Source organism: Pithys albifrons, chromosome 5 (genome assembly GCF_047495875.1).
Source record: "Pithys albifrons albifrons isolate INPA30051 chromosome 5, PitAlb_v1, whole genome shotgun sequence".
Taxonomy (NCBI): Eukaryota; Metazoa; Chordata; class Aves; order Passeriformes; family Thamnophilidae; genus Pithys; species Pithys albifrons.
In genome coordinates, this window is record NC_092462.1 from 6,926,911 (window position 1) to 6,943,735 (window position 16,825).

The 16,825-nt window shown below is 36.6% G+C and overlaps 1 protein-coding gene across 3 annotated transcripts in view; it reads right to left on the bottom strand.

The window, feature by feature from the left end:
- SCLT1 (sodium channel and clathrin linker 1) overlaps window positions 1–16,825 on the bottom strand; it is a 39,284-nt gene that overhangs the window by 5,483 nt on the left and 16,976 nt on the right. For 2 of the 3 annotated variants that reach the window (XM_071555594.1, XM_071555597.1), the window contains 9 exons: window positions 15,353–15,529; window positions 14,463–14,561; window positions 13,880–13,951; window positions 13,150–13,224; window positions 12,469–12,614; window positions 11,891–12,083; window positions 10,362–10,558; window positions 1,688–1,766; window positions 745–840 (listed from right to left, as the gene is read on the bottom strand). In XM_071555594.1, the coding sequence (XP_071411695.1) occupies window positions 745–840; window positions 1,688–1,766; window positions 10,362–10,558; window positions 11,891–12,083; window positions 12,469–12,614; window positions 13,150–13,224; window positions 13,880–13,951; window positions 14,463–14,561; window positions 15,353–15,529 (1,134 nt within the window). The remainder of the gene's footprint in view (window positions 1–744; window positions 841–1,687; window positions 1,767–10,361; window positions 10,559–11,890; window positions 12,084–12,468; window positions 12,615–13,149; window positions 13,225–13,879; window positions 13,952–14,462; window positions 14,562–15,352; window positions 15,530–16,825) is intronic. The other variant, XM_071555598.1, reaches the window with a different exon arrangement.

Consider the following 16,825-nt stretch of genomic DNA (forward strand, 5'->3'; position numbering starts at 1 on the left):
GTTAAGACAGCTTGGCAGCTACACCCATTTATTCACATTTAGGTCAGTCAAACATTTTCTTTCTGCAGCTCATGTGGGGTCATCCACATTAACAAGCTGTAATTTGCAAATAGGTTTCCTAAATCACTGTAAAAAAAGTAGGAGGCAGAACGACCACCTTGGTAAACTTGGTAAACAAGTGATCCCAGTGAATAAACCTCCATGGGATTTGCTTCAAGTTTTATAGTTTAAATGGTATGGAAAAATTCAACAGTGACATACAAACACTCTCTCTCTTGTCCCTCTTCCCCTATGTCCTGGAAAAAAACAAGCATTTCCTATTCTGTCTGCACAATTTTCAGTATTTCTGACATTGCAGGAGTTACTGCAGCTGTTATACGTAGCTGATGGTAACTGCAGTGGGGTGTTCTTCAGTAAACAACCTGCTCTGTTCAAACAGTAGCTGCAGTTAGTGAAAGGGGGCTTTTTTGTCTTTGCTAGTTTGCTGCCATTTCTGAAGCTGGAAATGATCGTATAACTTCATTCACACATTTTAAAGTTTAATACACATCAAACTGGTTTCCATAAACAAACCTACACTGTCACATAAGCATTTTGTCAGAAGGCAATACATTCAAAATAAAAGTTTGTTGTGAAAATTTTATTAGTCATAATGCACATAAATGATCACCTCTGCCTGATGTGAGTACCTCTGTGCTTTCTGTATTCAGTGTGTTTAGGTAACATTTTCTGTGAGTTGTGTACCTGTTGAGATGCTGTGGCTGCCCTCTGTTCCGCCTGGATCAGTCGCCTTTGGAGCCTATCAATGTATTCACGATATTCCATCTTTAATGTCTCATCCTGCGTAAAGAGAGTATCTCATTACCAATGTCAGCTTCTTTTCACTGAATTCACACACACTGCAGCAAAAAAGCTTAACACAAGAGGAACATCAGAAGTGAAAATGTTTTCCCTTTACAATAAGCCTGAAGACAAACTGCTGACATATAGAGAATTTCCAGCTCAAATATGATGTGAAATGACTCTTCCTTTCAGAGGAAGTTTTACTCATTTCACCATCTTGAAGCAAGATGCATTAAAGCTGACATTTTAATTCAGGTAATTTAATTCATGTAACCTTACCTTGTAAATGTTTTAGCTATCCCAAATTTATGAGGCTGACAGGAAAGCCCTTTTCTAAAGTAACTGTTAAATACTGAACAATGCACAGTCCAAAACAACCTTGCCCTTGATTTTCAAAGGATAATGCTTTTGCTATGCGGGTATGTGGACACAGAATGTAAATTCTACTATTCCACATAGCATGTAGAGAACTTGGTATCTGTCTATGCTACATTATCCATAATGTCAATGCCCACTCCTGTTCAGAGACTTGCATGAATCCACAGGCATAAGGAAGTTCAGAAACACTTCCTGAATTGTCTAGAATTGCCAAATTAGTCACCTTAAAGATGATCTCTCCTTTAGCATTTATCATTTGAGAGTAAAGTTCATTTGTCTTCCTGCCCTTTGAACATGTCAGTTAGCAGAAACAGTGAGGCTTTCCAATTATTACTGACTATCCCTGTCAAAAATCCTTAATTTCCTTTAAACTGGTAACATACTCACCTAGATAGGTTTCTGTTAAGATCCAAGTGTACACACTGAAGTGTAACTGAAAGTGCTGTCACATCAGTCATTATCTTACCTCAGTCACCTTCTCATTTGTTATTTCCAGCTGGGAAATGAGCTCCTGGCTACGAAGTTTTTGTTGGCACAGCTCACTTCTGTGAATCAGAAGAAAAGATGTTGATCAGCACAAAGTACGTCAGTTATCAGAACATAATTTCATAGGTACTTCTTTGCACTGTAGGGGCTTAGGGTGGATTTTAATTACAGGGTTGCTCTTAAAACACTGATTTCAAAAGCACCACACAGCACTTCTTCATGCTGTGTATTCAAAACTGTAATGGCAAAGGAATTAGATGTATTTGTTGGAATCAGCAGGAGTTTGTCAAGAGCACTTGACATTTTACAGGATTTTTTATGTTTATTGAATCTTATTTTGGAGGCATGTTAGCTACGCATGTAATAAAAATGAGCTGCATTTGCACAGTGCATTCAATATTAACATTCTAATTAGTGTTCCATTACAAGACTTCAATGTGGGCACTTTAAAAAGGTGCTTTGAAGTACCTCAAAATAAATCATTCTATAGTTGTGAAACAGACAACAATGTGACATATCACAAGCAAAAGGAAAATACCACCTATTCAAAGCAGTCGTTTCACTTTTATTCTGAATGAATTTTAGTGATCCTTAATTTGCATAATATTGAAGACAAAACCATATGGGTTATGAGAGACATCTTTGAGCTGGTACTTAAAGGAAACAGTCCTTGCTTCCTGTCATGACAAGCCACAGAAGAGGACGGGTGACTGAAGACAGAACTTTGGTAATTTTAGCCAGAGGAAGATGCAAAACTGAGCTGCTCTAACCTTTGACCAGTCTCAACTCCACTACCTTTAGATGCTCTGCCTACTGCTGAAATTACAGGCACTGTAATGGAACCTAAAGCTTTTATTCTTTTTGAGGCAATGGAGGTAAGGTAGAAGATACTTCAGCCTCAGATCTTAATCTTAAAAAGCTTCCAGTATTTTAAAGATGACACTTAGTTCTCAACAATTGTTTCATTAACTTTTTAAATTTACAATTTCATAGAAGTTGAAAATTTCCTATAGGGCAATACACAGTTGCAATATATACAAGGTTGCAATATATCTGTTACATCAGATCACCACTATACCAGACGAGTAGTTTCCACTCCCCTGTTCTCAACCAACCCCTTTCACCAAATGCAGGTAGATATCACAATAACAGTTCAACAACTTTTAACTTTCATAAAAGTACATAGGCAGATATTTAAATCATGTTAAGCTGTTAAAATTACACAGAGATTATACCTGTCCTACCACATCCAAACACTTTTATATAAAGTAAGAATTAAAGATGGATTAAGATTGCAGGATCAAAATATTATGTTAATATGTAACACTATTCTTGCAATTTGTACTCTCTGATCAATATCAAGTATCGAGATGAGGCAATTTCAATACAGGAATTTTTAAGTGCAAAAAAAATTCTTAATTACTGAAAAGTCTGTTTCCTATGCTTTCACTGAGGTGTGGAATTAGCATGCTTAGCAGCACAGCCCACAAACAGAGCTTTCTGTGTTCATATACAGTGTGATCAAGGAATTACTTTTATAATGAGATCACACAGAACACATATTTAAAGAAAACAGTTTAAGGAAACATAAGAAAATGCGATGGCTATCGAGCTAGACAGTTGATTCATTCTGAGTGTTAACCCTCCCCAAAACACACATTACGAGATCTCAATATCAGAACTGAGCAATAAACCCAACTACTGAAGAAATAAATCAGCCCCCACTGTACATTGTCTTTGCTAACTGAGTAGGAAACAAAAGGTGAGCTTTCAGCATTTTGCCAGATGGATGATAAATCCACCAGCTGCAGCAAGTACTTCCTACAAAGCTCTCATGACAAATATAGCAAGTACTAGCTGGTTTTTTGTTTGAATTATACTCTTCAGTTACTCCTAGTAATTATGAATTGTGTATATTGCTGGTACCTGCAGCTGTCTCTCATCCTGTTTAATTTTTTCTTTAATGAACATGTTAAAATAAGTAGCTACGGCTGCCAAACATTACACAAGTGTAGCAAAGAATAATGTTTTAGAAACAAAAGGAAACTTCTTCATCTCAAGATCCTGTGCAATTCACTCCATGTACTCTACAGGATGCAAGGAAAAGGAGAAGGCAGTCGTGGCCAACATTTCATACACTGCCACCAAAAAGGTCATTTCTCAGAGGCAAATTCTTTTCAATTGCAGAGGAGATAAAACTGAGAACTCCAAACCCCACACATGGCTACTGATGAGTCAGGGACCCCAACTATGATACAGAAATGCGTCAGAGCCAGAGACTAGAACAAACATACCCAAAATAGCTGCCATCAGATGACTCAGGCTAAGTAAAGTCTTTCAATTTAAAAACAATATGGCAAGTATTCCCTTTTTTAAGTACTGCCAACAATAATTCAAGTGAATATTAAAAAAATTAAGCAGTTCAGTATAGCTATTCAAATATAATGGGTTTATGCTCAAGTATTTTTGACTTTTCCTCCCAAAATACTTGTAACTACTAGACATAATGGCTAAAGCGTAAGATTGTTAAGTAACTAATTTGTTCATACTATGTGTTATTATTATTACTGAGTAGTAGCAGTATTAGTATATTTTACTACTTTTTTAATTAAAGAGTTCAGATTTTTAAAGCTCCTCAAATGTTACATGGAAGTAAATGTCTCTTTATCATTTAAAGCAACGTTTATAAGTTGTTTCATGTACTGTTTTGTAAAACAGACCTGCACATACCTATTTCTACCCCAATTCAAGGTAAACCATACACCTTAACCAAGCAATCATCCACATGTCTGACAGACCAAGGCATATCCATGGCAAGGCTGAGAGAACGGTCAATTCCTTCTCAAGTTTTCAAGTTAGATGATCTACCTTTTTCCCTGTCTGCAGTTTTCCAGATCTACTCCAGTGAAGGGCATTCTGTGGATAATTCAGTTATTTGATTCAGTATGACACGTTGCTTATCCATATGACTCTTAGACTGATAACTGTTCCAACCAGAATCATGTGCAACAAAAATAAGCTCTTGGTGTTAGCCACTAGTGCAGAGTCTGGTAAGGGTTTATCTGGTTATCTGCAAAATGCTCTCTGTTTACCCCAATTCTTATCTTCAGTCTCAGAATTATGACAAAAAACTATGAAAAACACTGATATACCAGTTAGATGAGATTAACCATCTATTGCATCTGTCCATTCATCTTAGTACAGATGAAGTACAAGGTGGACTTCAAAAAATGAATGAATCATCTATCCTTATTTTTAAAACTTGCATACTGTCTTTCCACTTTATTTTCTTTCAGCAAATGCTGGCAGATTGAATTACCCTAGTTTTGCCTCAATTCTGCTGCTAGAACTGTCTCACTCCTCCTCATTCTGTTCTGCGTTCAGTTGTTACTTACAGGGGTTGGAACTGCAGACAGTTTCAACCTAAACCAAGTGTAGTTTCCCTGAATGACTGAGAACAGAAGTAGATAATAAAGACTGTGAGAAAACTGGTACAATAACTGAAACATGAGATAAGAAGAAAGCTGAGAAAGACCAGGCTGTGGGAATGGAATGCATGTTGATAATTTCTCATGAAACTGAATTTACATCTGGAAAGTGTGTAATATCCAATTAGAAGTTGTGGCAGAGTATATAGACACTGTCATGGACCTATGCGAGAGTGACCATAGGAGGGATTTAGAATATATATAGTGTAACTTGTAATTTGAAACATCCTTCTTCTCCATTTTATCTTTTTTTTCCCTTTGAGTGTGTTACCTGTAGTGACACTTGTGACCCCTGTGCTCCTTGTCCACTACAACTTGACAACAGTTACTGAAGTTCGTTTCCTTCCAACTTACAGATTTCCTAAGTGTTCCTTTGGTATTGCTGATTCATGCTTCTCAGCTGAAGTCTGAAGAACTACAGAGCTTTATACTGATGCTAGAAGGTAACAAGAACAGTCCCAGCTAGTCTCTTTCCCCCAAATACAGCCAGAGGAACTGCTCTGTTAGGTTATAATGCTTCAGTGAAAGCAAGGGTCTGTAAAAACTTGCATATATATTCCTCAATTCTTTCAAAAGTAAATTCTTTCAAATGAAGACAAGAAAAATAAAAAGCTGGAAGTGCTTACTACTGATTCTTTACCACGACTGTCAAAGGCAGATCGCCTTAAATTTTCAGGACATAAAAACTGACAGTGATCTTAGAGCCTATAACTTGAGAACTCTACACCCTGTAGATCAGCAACAACAGCAACATGGATTACTTCTAATTCTTAGCAAATTCTACACACATTTGTGGAAAAGTGACACTGAAGATCAAAATAACTTTTTCAACATCAAGTCTAATTCTGATTTGATTACTTAGTTTACTTGCACAACATTCCAATTTGGTTATTTAGATTACTTGGACAACATTCCAGCTATATTGGGGAAAGAAAAAAAAAAGAAACTAAAGTATCAGTTACTACACTAATGAACATATAATAGTTAAATTGTTCATCAAGACTTAAAAGTTCTTTTCGTGTTATGAGTTACATTTTGGAGTTTGATAGCTTTATAAATGTTCTTTACTTCTGTTTTCCAATTAAACCCCTATATAGAATGTGAAAGATTACAACCTTTAAATGTAATCACTCATTCTATTGTACTACTAACCGAAGAGTATAATATATTTTTATGAAGAAAGCAGTGCAGTTTAGTCTCCAAGTATTCAATGCATTGCCTGCTGTTTCAGCAGTGCTTCTGAATTCCAAATTCAGCCTTATCAGCAACAGGTACATGTTTAACTTGAATGAGATCCAAATATCCAGGAAAGCACAGAATAATTTTCAATGAAGCCTGGAACTATCAATTTACTTATCAGCAGTTTTCTTTACAGGTTTTCCATGGATCTACCGTATTTTAGGAAAATTTACTTTTCCTTTTTAATTTTTTAAAAATCAAAAATCACCTAGCCTTCACTGATGTTGCTTCATTGCTTAGAAGTATTTATTTAATGTGTCCTTCATGCATATGGATTACACCTCACCAACAGAACACTGCCAGACTTAAAAGATGACAAATGAACAGCAAATAATATGGAAAACTTAGCAGCTGCTGCTGGAAAGTTAGTAAAGAAGCCAAAATGTTTCAGACATCTTCACATGGAAAATGAAAGTGACAAGAACAGAACTTGAAAACCAGCAGCAAATCATGAATTTAAGGCAAAGGAATAGGAAACACCTACACTAACAAATGAGACACTTGATTCAATGTTTACAAAAGCTGCACTAACAGCGAACTCCTGGTGAAATGTAAACTACCTCCCCATATACATGGATAAGACTTTGTTAGGAAGTTTATAACTTCCTGAAAAGCACTCAGTTATAAAACACATTAGTATGATGTAAGAGTAAGAATTCCTGTAAAAACTGTATTTTTGTTAAAAACTGAAATTCTGCTACGAGCCATCACCACAACCTCTGCATTTGCTCATGTATTTATGAATCCCCTTTTTCTTTGGACCCTACCATGAGGCTTGGTGATACCATTTCCTGCATTAGCCTCCAGAGGACTTAGAAACAGAATCTTTAATTAATAATAGATTAATTAATCAATCTAGTACCAGTATTACTCTGGTTTTAGTGTTCTGTATTAGTGTTCTTACTGGAATTTCCCTGCTGTGCTGGTTTAAAGGTGAACCAGCAGGGGAAATGAACTCACCACGAGAGAGATTATAAGCCAGAGCTAAAATTTAATAATAATATTACAACAAATACACTGACACAAAGAGAAATTGCTTTCAACTCACAAAACCCAGCAGGATAACCCAGTGTCCTGGGGCACAAACCCAAGGGGGTTTGTTTGCCCTTGTGCTGAGACCTGCCTGGTTCCCCCAAGTCCAAAGCAAAAGGAAGTGAAAAACCTGTTGCAGGTAAAGGCTGTAGTCTGGTCAAGAGTGGTGATCTCCTCCTGTCAAGGTCCTGCTGCTCCTCTGGATCCAACAAGAAGTGTCCGAGGTCTTCTTACCCACCACTTATGTACCCTCAGGAAGCACCCAGTCCCTCCCCCAGGGTGGGGACTCACACAATGGGTAATTAACTCTGGGAGCCAGGGGGTATTGCTGAACGCTGGGTGTGAAGGTGCTAATGGCTCTCTGGGCAGCTGCTGCTAATGGTCCATTGTCCTTGGGAAATGAATAGAGGGGGTAGAATACACAGCTTTGATCACCCCCACACAGTGTTAACTGGTCCCTCCTGCTGAACTAGGACACCTGCTAAGTGCAGTTGCTGCAAAATCATTCTGCTTTTTAAATAATCAGCAATTTGATGTTAGTTCACAACATACTAAGAAGGGATTTGCTGTTCTGCACTTGCACTCAAAATTCTCACTGTTATTGTGATAAGATTAAAATCAATACGATAAGTATTCATTTCTATTACAAGCAAGGACTTTTGTGTTTATTGTAACTCAGGGGCTAATTTTCATACCACCTGCATTCCGCACTATGTAACTCAGTATCTGTTAGTGTATATAATGTGAAAAGTAGGCTAGTTTTTAAAATTTCCAGATAATATGTATAGGTTCTGTTATAGCCACTTCTCACTATATCATCTGTGCATCACTGCACGGATTTAATATGAAGTTCTTCATGTTAGTCTAAATGACAACCTTCCTGTTCCTATTGCCAGTTTCCTTGCAAGGTAGAGCACATGTCTGATAAAAACTTCCATTTCTAGCTTAAAAAAAAGGCATAACATGCAAAATCATCTTAAAAAGTAACTGACCTGGCCTTTAGACTTGCACTAAAATATCTACTGAACTCACATAAACAGATACGTTTTCAAAACTTACTACCTATATTTCATCCAGATTCACAAAGCAGACTTCCTGTCACATGTGTTGTATTTTCTAAGTCAGCGTTTTGCTGCAGATAAGTAAGGTCTAAATCTTTCTGTCTGCTGTGACAACATTTTAACACTTAATATTAAATCTTTTAGAAGGAAACCAGCTGTTTCACAGAGAGCTTTAATGGTTTTGGAAGTCTGCAATTTTTCTCTTTTAATTGGAGCTTGCTGAACTACATTCAGGATCTAGTTCTGAACCCAGATGGCTCAACTGTGAGTTTTTGTATTTTGATTTACAGAAAATAAACCATGGGTTTAAGAGCTAAAATTTACCTTAGCATGAAACACTGCAAAATACATTTCTTCTCCAGTTACTGCATTGACAAAAGATGTTAAAAAACTATTTAAGAATACTTGCAAAATGCAGTATATTTTAAGGGAAAATAAAGCCAGCCTATATCTGAACAAATAAGGTAACAAACCCTGGTAACAGGTTACTTTGGAGAAGTAAACATGACCATCTACTTCCCTAGAAAGATGGAAAACCAGGTTGAACAGTGGTAGGGTGGATTTTTTTGTAGGCAACACCTTCAGGAATTGATTTTCCTTGCTCATGTTTAGAAACTTGAGTTCTAATTCCACTCATATCATTGGCACTCTGACAGCCAAGAAATGCCAAGCTATGCTTAAAAAATTGTAACTAAAAATTGCATGAGGTACTGAAAATACTATGATTTGAGCTGAGATTATGTAAAGCATTATAATAATAAAACACAAAAAATTCCCAAGATTACTTCAAAGGAAATGAAAGCTAAGATTCACCAGTTCCCAATTTTAATAGGGCAAAAGCTTTGCTTCCTTGTTAACATTATAAGCAGCTTCTGAAATCAGTCTGAGCAAAGAACCATCCATGAGTGCATCCTGTACTTTAAGTGATTAAAGGGTCATTTCAAATTTATCAAGTTAACAGAGTGGCATATCTTGAATGTTTCTTCTGAAAACCACTGGAAGGTAATAATATATGCAATGTTATATTCTTCTCTAAACATTTTCATTTTAAAATGAGACTTATGAAATCAAGCTTTCTGGTTTAGGACTTACTATGTACCAGTCTGTTAATGTCTTCCAATTTTCAACCAATTTGGAAGAGGAAGAGATCTTGAGGACAAACTTCTATGTAGTACTATAAAATCATCAGGCTAATCTCTAATTTATAGTCTGCTTGAGCTGACAGAGTTTCCTGAGCTTAGAAAGAAATAAAGCATAAGGCAAACTTGGAAAACTTATATATTGTGTTGTGAATTCAAGTATCAGCCAGTTACTTGGTAACATGGATGAATTAGGATAAAGTTTGTATCATATTTTTTCTTAGGACAATCACACAACCTATTTTGGTCTTCATTTAAGACAGCAACTGCTCAGAAGAGAACATTAGATGTGTATTCCCATAAATTTTTGTTCTCAGTTTATTCTAGAAATCTGGAGACTCACTCCACAACTGATGTTATGGTGACTTTTCTGAACAGGCATAGAAGTTTTTCCAACTCAAAGCTAAATTTCTCTAAATTGAGTGTGCTGTATCTTGAAAGAGAAAATTAAAAGTAATATGTTCCATTTATTTTATCACTATAAAAACTCACATATTATCAACAAGAAGTGAAATTTTTACTTCAGTGCTAACTTCACAAAGAGCATCCAAAGTTATATTTAGATTATTCTTCCTTGTTTTGCTGGAAGCACATCAGCTAGTCCAGTTGTTTTTTTCACCACAGGTCTACTGGTCCTACACCACACAGTAACAAAACACTAACACATTGCAGAAGAGGAACGACACTGCACTTACTTCAGCTTTCTGATCCTGGCTTCTGCAGTTTCAGTAAGATTTTTTACTTCTTCTTTCCACCGGTTGGTTGCTTGTTGCTGAGCTACTAACAGACATCGAAGCTCAGCAGTGGACTTCTGACTGGTGGTTTCAATTTCCTTGAGTCGTGCTTCATACCCATGTTCTTTCACAGCATGCTCATGCTCCATTGTGCTTATCTACAAAAAAACCACAAATCAGGTACAATCAAGTCTCTCACTCTTCAGTTTTTTTGTTTTGTTTTACAATGCTCGAGTTAAATTCATAAATACATGTTGAAAGCATGTAACACACAATAATTACACTTGCAATTACATGCTCAAAGATACATGTTCCCAAAGCTAATTTAAGCAAATAGTACAACTGACAATAAAAGATAATGAGTTGTGTTTCCTTCGTTTTTCTAAATAATCTTTATCCTTCTCCTTGTGTTTTCTTCACAGAAACATGCTCTTCCTTTTTTGTCTAGCTAAAATGTATTAGGAGTTTCTTAACTGCATCTGAAATCCTTTGTACATCAGAGGGAAATAAAAGCAAGCAGTAAATCTTATCTGTGACTATAATGGAAGCCTGTTTGAATGAGACAAAGATGTCGTATATGCTTTACAACCACTACCTATCTTTTACAAGACTCTAATCCTTTATTTTTAAGCTATGTTTGAGCAAAGGGTTCTGAAGTTGGACCAGATTTCAAGTTAAATCTGACAGCTTCCTTTATCTTGTGGTGCAAGGAAGAAACCAGATTTGAGATGATCACCATTCGTAACTTGAGAACTGCTTACTGAGTTTGTCTTCAGTGCTGCAAATTCTTAGATCCCTTTTCAGTATCTTTATACTGCAGAGAGGAAAGCACCAGCTTTATATGTTCAGAAAGCACATAAAGGATTTAAGCTGTTCCTCCCTCGAGAAGCCAAAGGCACCGTGAATCTGCTGAGGTTACTACCAATGCATTACCCTACATGCAGTCTGTTAAGGTGCACCTAATGGAACATATTCAAAAAGAATCATCTTTCAGCTAATTAACTTGTTTGCAACTACTCTTATGAAAGAATGTTCTCTGTCCAGAAAATACAGAACCAAAGTTTGACAACCACACTATTAAATTATTTATCAGTTACACACTGCCCTGGCAACATGGTGGACATACAAATAGAGGAATACTCCAGACTGAAAGTCATAGAGAGATTTCTACCATATTAGAGACAATAAATAAATGAAAAATGGCAATATTATTTAATCTATTTATCTTATAAAAAACAAAGAACATTTTGGATCTTCTTATCAAGGAGAATTTAATACATATTAAAATACAATTTCATTAGCAGAGACTGAATGACCCATTAGATTCCAAGGAAGCACAATGCTACAATATTACTTTTAAGCAGCAACCAGAAAGCACCATAAAAACTTCTAACCTTAATTTAAACATTTAATGATTTTCTCTTGGAACTGCTGCCTTATTAAACAAATATCAGTCTTACATTACAATTAAAATAACATATAAACCATACCTTTATTTTAGCTTTTTGTTGAGCCTCTATCGCCAGTTTCCTCAAACCCTCTATTTCTTCTTGCAGTTGTTCATTCTCTTGCTGAAGTTTTAGTCTTTGTTCACTGACAAAGGCACTCTTTTCTCGTTCTGAATCCAGAATGCTTTGCAATTTACAGATAACTTCCTGGCAATGAGATTTCTCTTCCTCAGAGCTGAAAGAGAAGGAAAATCTTGTTGGAACTCAAGAATTGAACAACTACTGAACTAGAGAACAAAAGATACAGACTGGGACAGAACTTTGGTTTGACCCAGTACAGCTGTTTTACCATTTCTTTGTGAAAGTTTGTACCAGCTAAACACGTTTAATGGGCTTGACAGCTAGAACTACACAAAAGTCAGCAAAGAATTTTATCAAGATGATGGAATTGATAAAAATTAATCTTAAGATGTTTCAAAATCATGGTGTCTTGATACAACGTTTGCTACTTATTAAAAAGATATGACAAAACCCTACCACGTATTCAACAATTTAAATAGTCAGAAATAATTTCCATTGCTTTCTCTTCTTATTGCTGTAACATCTGTAACACCACCTACTTCACTTCCAGTTGTTTCAGTTTATTTTGTGTTGTCTGTAGACTTAGCTGAAGGTCATCTTTTGCAGCTTCTGCAAGTAAGTACTTCTGATACAGCTGCTCTAGTTTTCTATTGTCAGATTCATGTACTCTGTTTTCCCTTGAAATCTGAAGAAGAGTAAATGTACATGTAAGATCTTCTTTACTTTCCCCTGGTGACTGGCAGTGTAGTACTTACAAGGCAGCTACTTACTCCTCATTCCATTCTATTTTCCAGTGATTTAAAACAGAACTGAATTTCCATCATTGTTGCTGAGCTGCTGCTACTTGAAAAAAGTTTTCAATGATGTGATCTGGCCTGACATTTATTTATTTTTCTATCTATTGAGCTTAACTGGAATATGTACCAGGATTCTTTCAGGTATGTTAAACATCTTTCTTTTACATTTTTACAGTTTCAAAGAACCTTCTTTTTCACTTTAGTGTTGCAGCTTTAAAACTCTTTCTAGATTTAATGAAAACCCAACCAAATAACCAACCAACCTTAAAGAAATTACATGAAAATTTACAATTGAGAAAAGCCACTCAAAACAAAATAAGAACATTAAGGTAAAAACACAAGAAAAAGGGGGAAAATCAATATATCTTTTCCTTCTGAAAAGAGATCTTAAATGGGATGTAAAAATACATACAATTGTCTTACCTTTTCAAGTTCTTCTTCCACTGCTCTCTTTTCCCTAATGGCTCGTTCAATTTGATTTTGTTTTTCTCCACATTCCTATTTTTAAAAGTAATTTTTAAATAGATCTAATGAATCAAAATGAAAATTCAAAAAGTACCAAAGCCAAGCCCCACCCACTGTAAATGTAGTTCTTGCTGCTGCTATCTATGCATTTGATTATTATTTACCTGCTCATTATTTTCTCTATAGGAGCATTCAATATACAACGACATGTAAAATGAAACCTTTCTAAAATAAATTCAATGCAAAAATAAGTGCATTAAGCACTGAGTTCTTCTGGTCACCTGTATACTTTATTATAAGTTACTGGTTCATTCAAGAATATAATGATTGTGATGCACAGACTTTGTCTTAGGATACTTCATCAGCTTTCACACACTTCATTTCTACATACTCAACTACAGATATGCAAAACTCAGCTTTCCATGCTTATCTCTGAAAGAAACAGGAATACTTGAGAAACAGCATCATGTAGGAAATATTTTCTAGAGTACAGATCTCATTGTCAAAATGTTTGTGAACTAGTGTCTGGAGACATGCTCTACAGTAATACCAGATTGTCCTACACAACTACTCATTAATCATGTTAGTAGACTTACTTTTACTGGAATATACTATTTTATTTGATCAGCAATAACTAGAAGTCTCAAATTTTTGCTATCAAAAATGTTTTTATCAGTCAACTCCATACCATCTGAAGAGCTGAAACTTCTTCTGTTAGCTGAGAAATCTGCATGTTACATTGCCTCTTTGCAGCATTTACCTGTGAGCGAAAAAAGTAAAACCAATAAATTAGTCCCAAAAAGTACTTTTCCGTGTTGCTTTTTGACATATACATATATAGTGTCTATATGTGGTGCATATATGAAAATATCTGGGACTGTGATAACTGACAAATCTTATGACATAAACATTATACAAGAATGATTATCAATCCATCCTACATTAACTGAGGGCATTGAGAAAAAAAGCACAAATCAAGACACCAAAAGTATCAATCTCTACATCTTCACAGTGCAGCCTTGCCTACACCAGTGTCTGCACAGACATCAATAGTTTCAGTTGAGAGACTTAAAAATACCATTTAGTTCAGAAGAAAACATGTCTAGGCAGCAAAGCTGAGGAGTATGGTACTATCAGCATGCTGCCTTGCCACTTATATTATCAAAACATTTGTAAGAAACCTGCCTGTGATGGCCATACAACAGCAATAGTTTTTCACCCTGAGGAAACCCAAAACAATCTTCCCATTCTTTCTAAATGTCATAACTTACTGCCTTTCTAATTCTTGCAGCAGTATCTTCTGTAAGTTGAGACATTTCATCTTTCATTTTTTTGATCTCTTCGTCCTTTTGTTTCTCCCCAAAGAGTGCCTAGAAAAAAATTAACAAATTTAAATATGACTGATACTTCAGTGTGACACAGTGTCTAGCACAGAGCAAAGAAAACACACATAGTCACTGCTCAAAAACTCTATACCTGTATATAAACACACACACACTCCTATATAGACTACGGTTTTTTATGGTTCATATAGTAAATTACTCATCTGCCAGAAAAACAAAATTAATAAAAATGTATAAGCAACAAAGGAATATGTATGCAGACCCTTTCCTGTTGGATGCACTGAACCAAACAGCTCTATAACATAAGAAAAAATGGTGAGAATTACAGAAAAAGGTATAGCGAGGAATCAGTCTTCTGGTGGATGTAAGAAATCTACTGATGTTACAATATGATACTGGTCTGAAAAGATTAGGGAATATAGGATTTTTGATCTCACCTATCAAGAACCCTAGGTGGCACAGAGAATGTGTATATGCATAAAGGAGAAAGACATAAAAAGTCCTTAATGAATGAAATAAGCTAAATCTGTAGGTTAACATGCCACTTCATTGATCATAATCTCTTTTACTGCTCTTATAGAATTCAACTTTGTTTTTTATTGCTCAAACTACTCTTAAAATTCTTCTGATATCTGTTTATAAGCTTAGCTTTGTGTGTTTTATAGCGTTAAAGAAGCAGCATTATTAAAATTTCTACCTCAACCTCTGTTACAGTTTAGATTCTCTTGTAATGTCTCTGTATCACCATGTGCTGATAACGACACCCCGGTTTGCCCACACAGCCGCACGCTGAGGGGCCGCCCCTGACAGAGTCGCACCAGTTTTTGCTGCAGTCTCCAACCTGGGATTATCCAGCGGCATCCCGTGCCGGCTCGTCGCAGCGCGCTCCTCTGCGCCGGGACGGCCGCTCCCGCCGCTCCCCTGCTGCAACAGCCGGCTTCCGCCGGTCCCCCGTGCCTGCCCCGCCTCTCGCTGGTACTGGCGCGCTCTGCGCCCTTGATTTAAAGAAAATCTAGATATTGATAGTAAAGCACCAATTTATTACGGCCTGGCCACGGCCATGTCACGCAGGAGGCCCGTGCCTTCAAGTACGTGTCCACCGGGTATACAAAAATTCAGCCCTTTTATGCAGTTAGCTCTAAATATTATCTATTACAGGCAGGCTGTAGATTTACATCATGGAATTATACATTTTGTTGTTTATGACTTATGTTGTTCACTATTCTTCACACCCCCCCTTATGTCCAGGTTCTGCTTCCCCCCCCCGACTCTGTGTTAGAAAGCACTTCTCATGTGCTGCTTCTCCATTCAAGCAGGTCCTGTTATCTTGGTTGCACATACTCAAGTTAGCTCCAGTCCTCTTTTTATCTTAACTGCCCACTGCTTGGGCTGGCCCTACTTGCAAACAATTACATTACATTACATTTTGCAAAGTCTCAGCAAATTCAAAAGTTTGCAGCAATATAGTTAAATTTTAAGCCATATTATCTTGTCTTTTTTTCACCCTCCGCTCCCGACTGCGCGAAGCGAGGTGTGCGTCCCGAGCGCCTGGCGCGGGCGCTGCCCGCCGAAGCTCTCTCTTACTGCCGCTGTCACCATGGTTGCTGCTTCCCGCGTGGCAGCGCCAGAACTGCTTTGTCCACTCAGCAACACGGAAGTGGACAGAGTGATTGGCTAATACTCTTGTTATTGTGTGTTTGTTCTTTTATTTTGGTCTGCCTTTTTTTTTTTTTAGTAAAAATTGTTACTTTGTTTCTACTCCTTCTTCGTAAGTCTCATTATTTGTTTTTAAATTTGCAGTAGGTCTGGGAGGGAGGAGTCTCTATTCCATACAAGGTCCCACCTCCTCTGCAAGATTTTCTTTAACCCAAGATAACGTCTTATAGAGTAGGGAAAACCAGTTTATGACACTAAGTGTTCACAGATATGTATATTAATGTGCATTTTTTAATCTTGTTCACTAACAGACTTCCCAATTTAAAAAATTAAGGATGTGTTAGCCAGATCAGTTAATTAAGTCTGCTTTGTTTTGTCTCCTCGAGTTTAAGAAGCAATTTCCACGGTAAAAGGAAGTGTTTATCTTTTTAACTGCTCAAAAGTGTTGAACTGTTGAGCCCAAACAGAATCAATTCTAAGATCTGTATTCCCACCAAATTAACCAAACCAAGTTTCACCTACTGATGGCTACAAATGGCTACAATGTCTGAGATGGGCATTAAAGTTCTGTCTTGCCAGCAAACACAATTTTCCAAAAGTCTGACTGGAACTGAACCTGAGCATCAAAACACAAA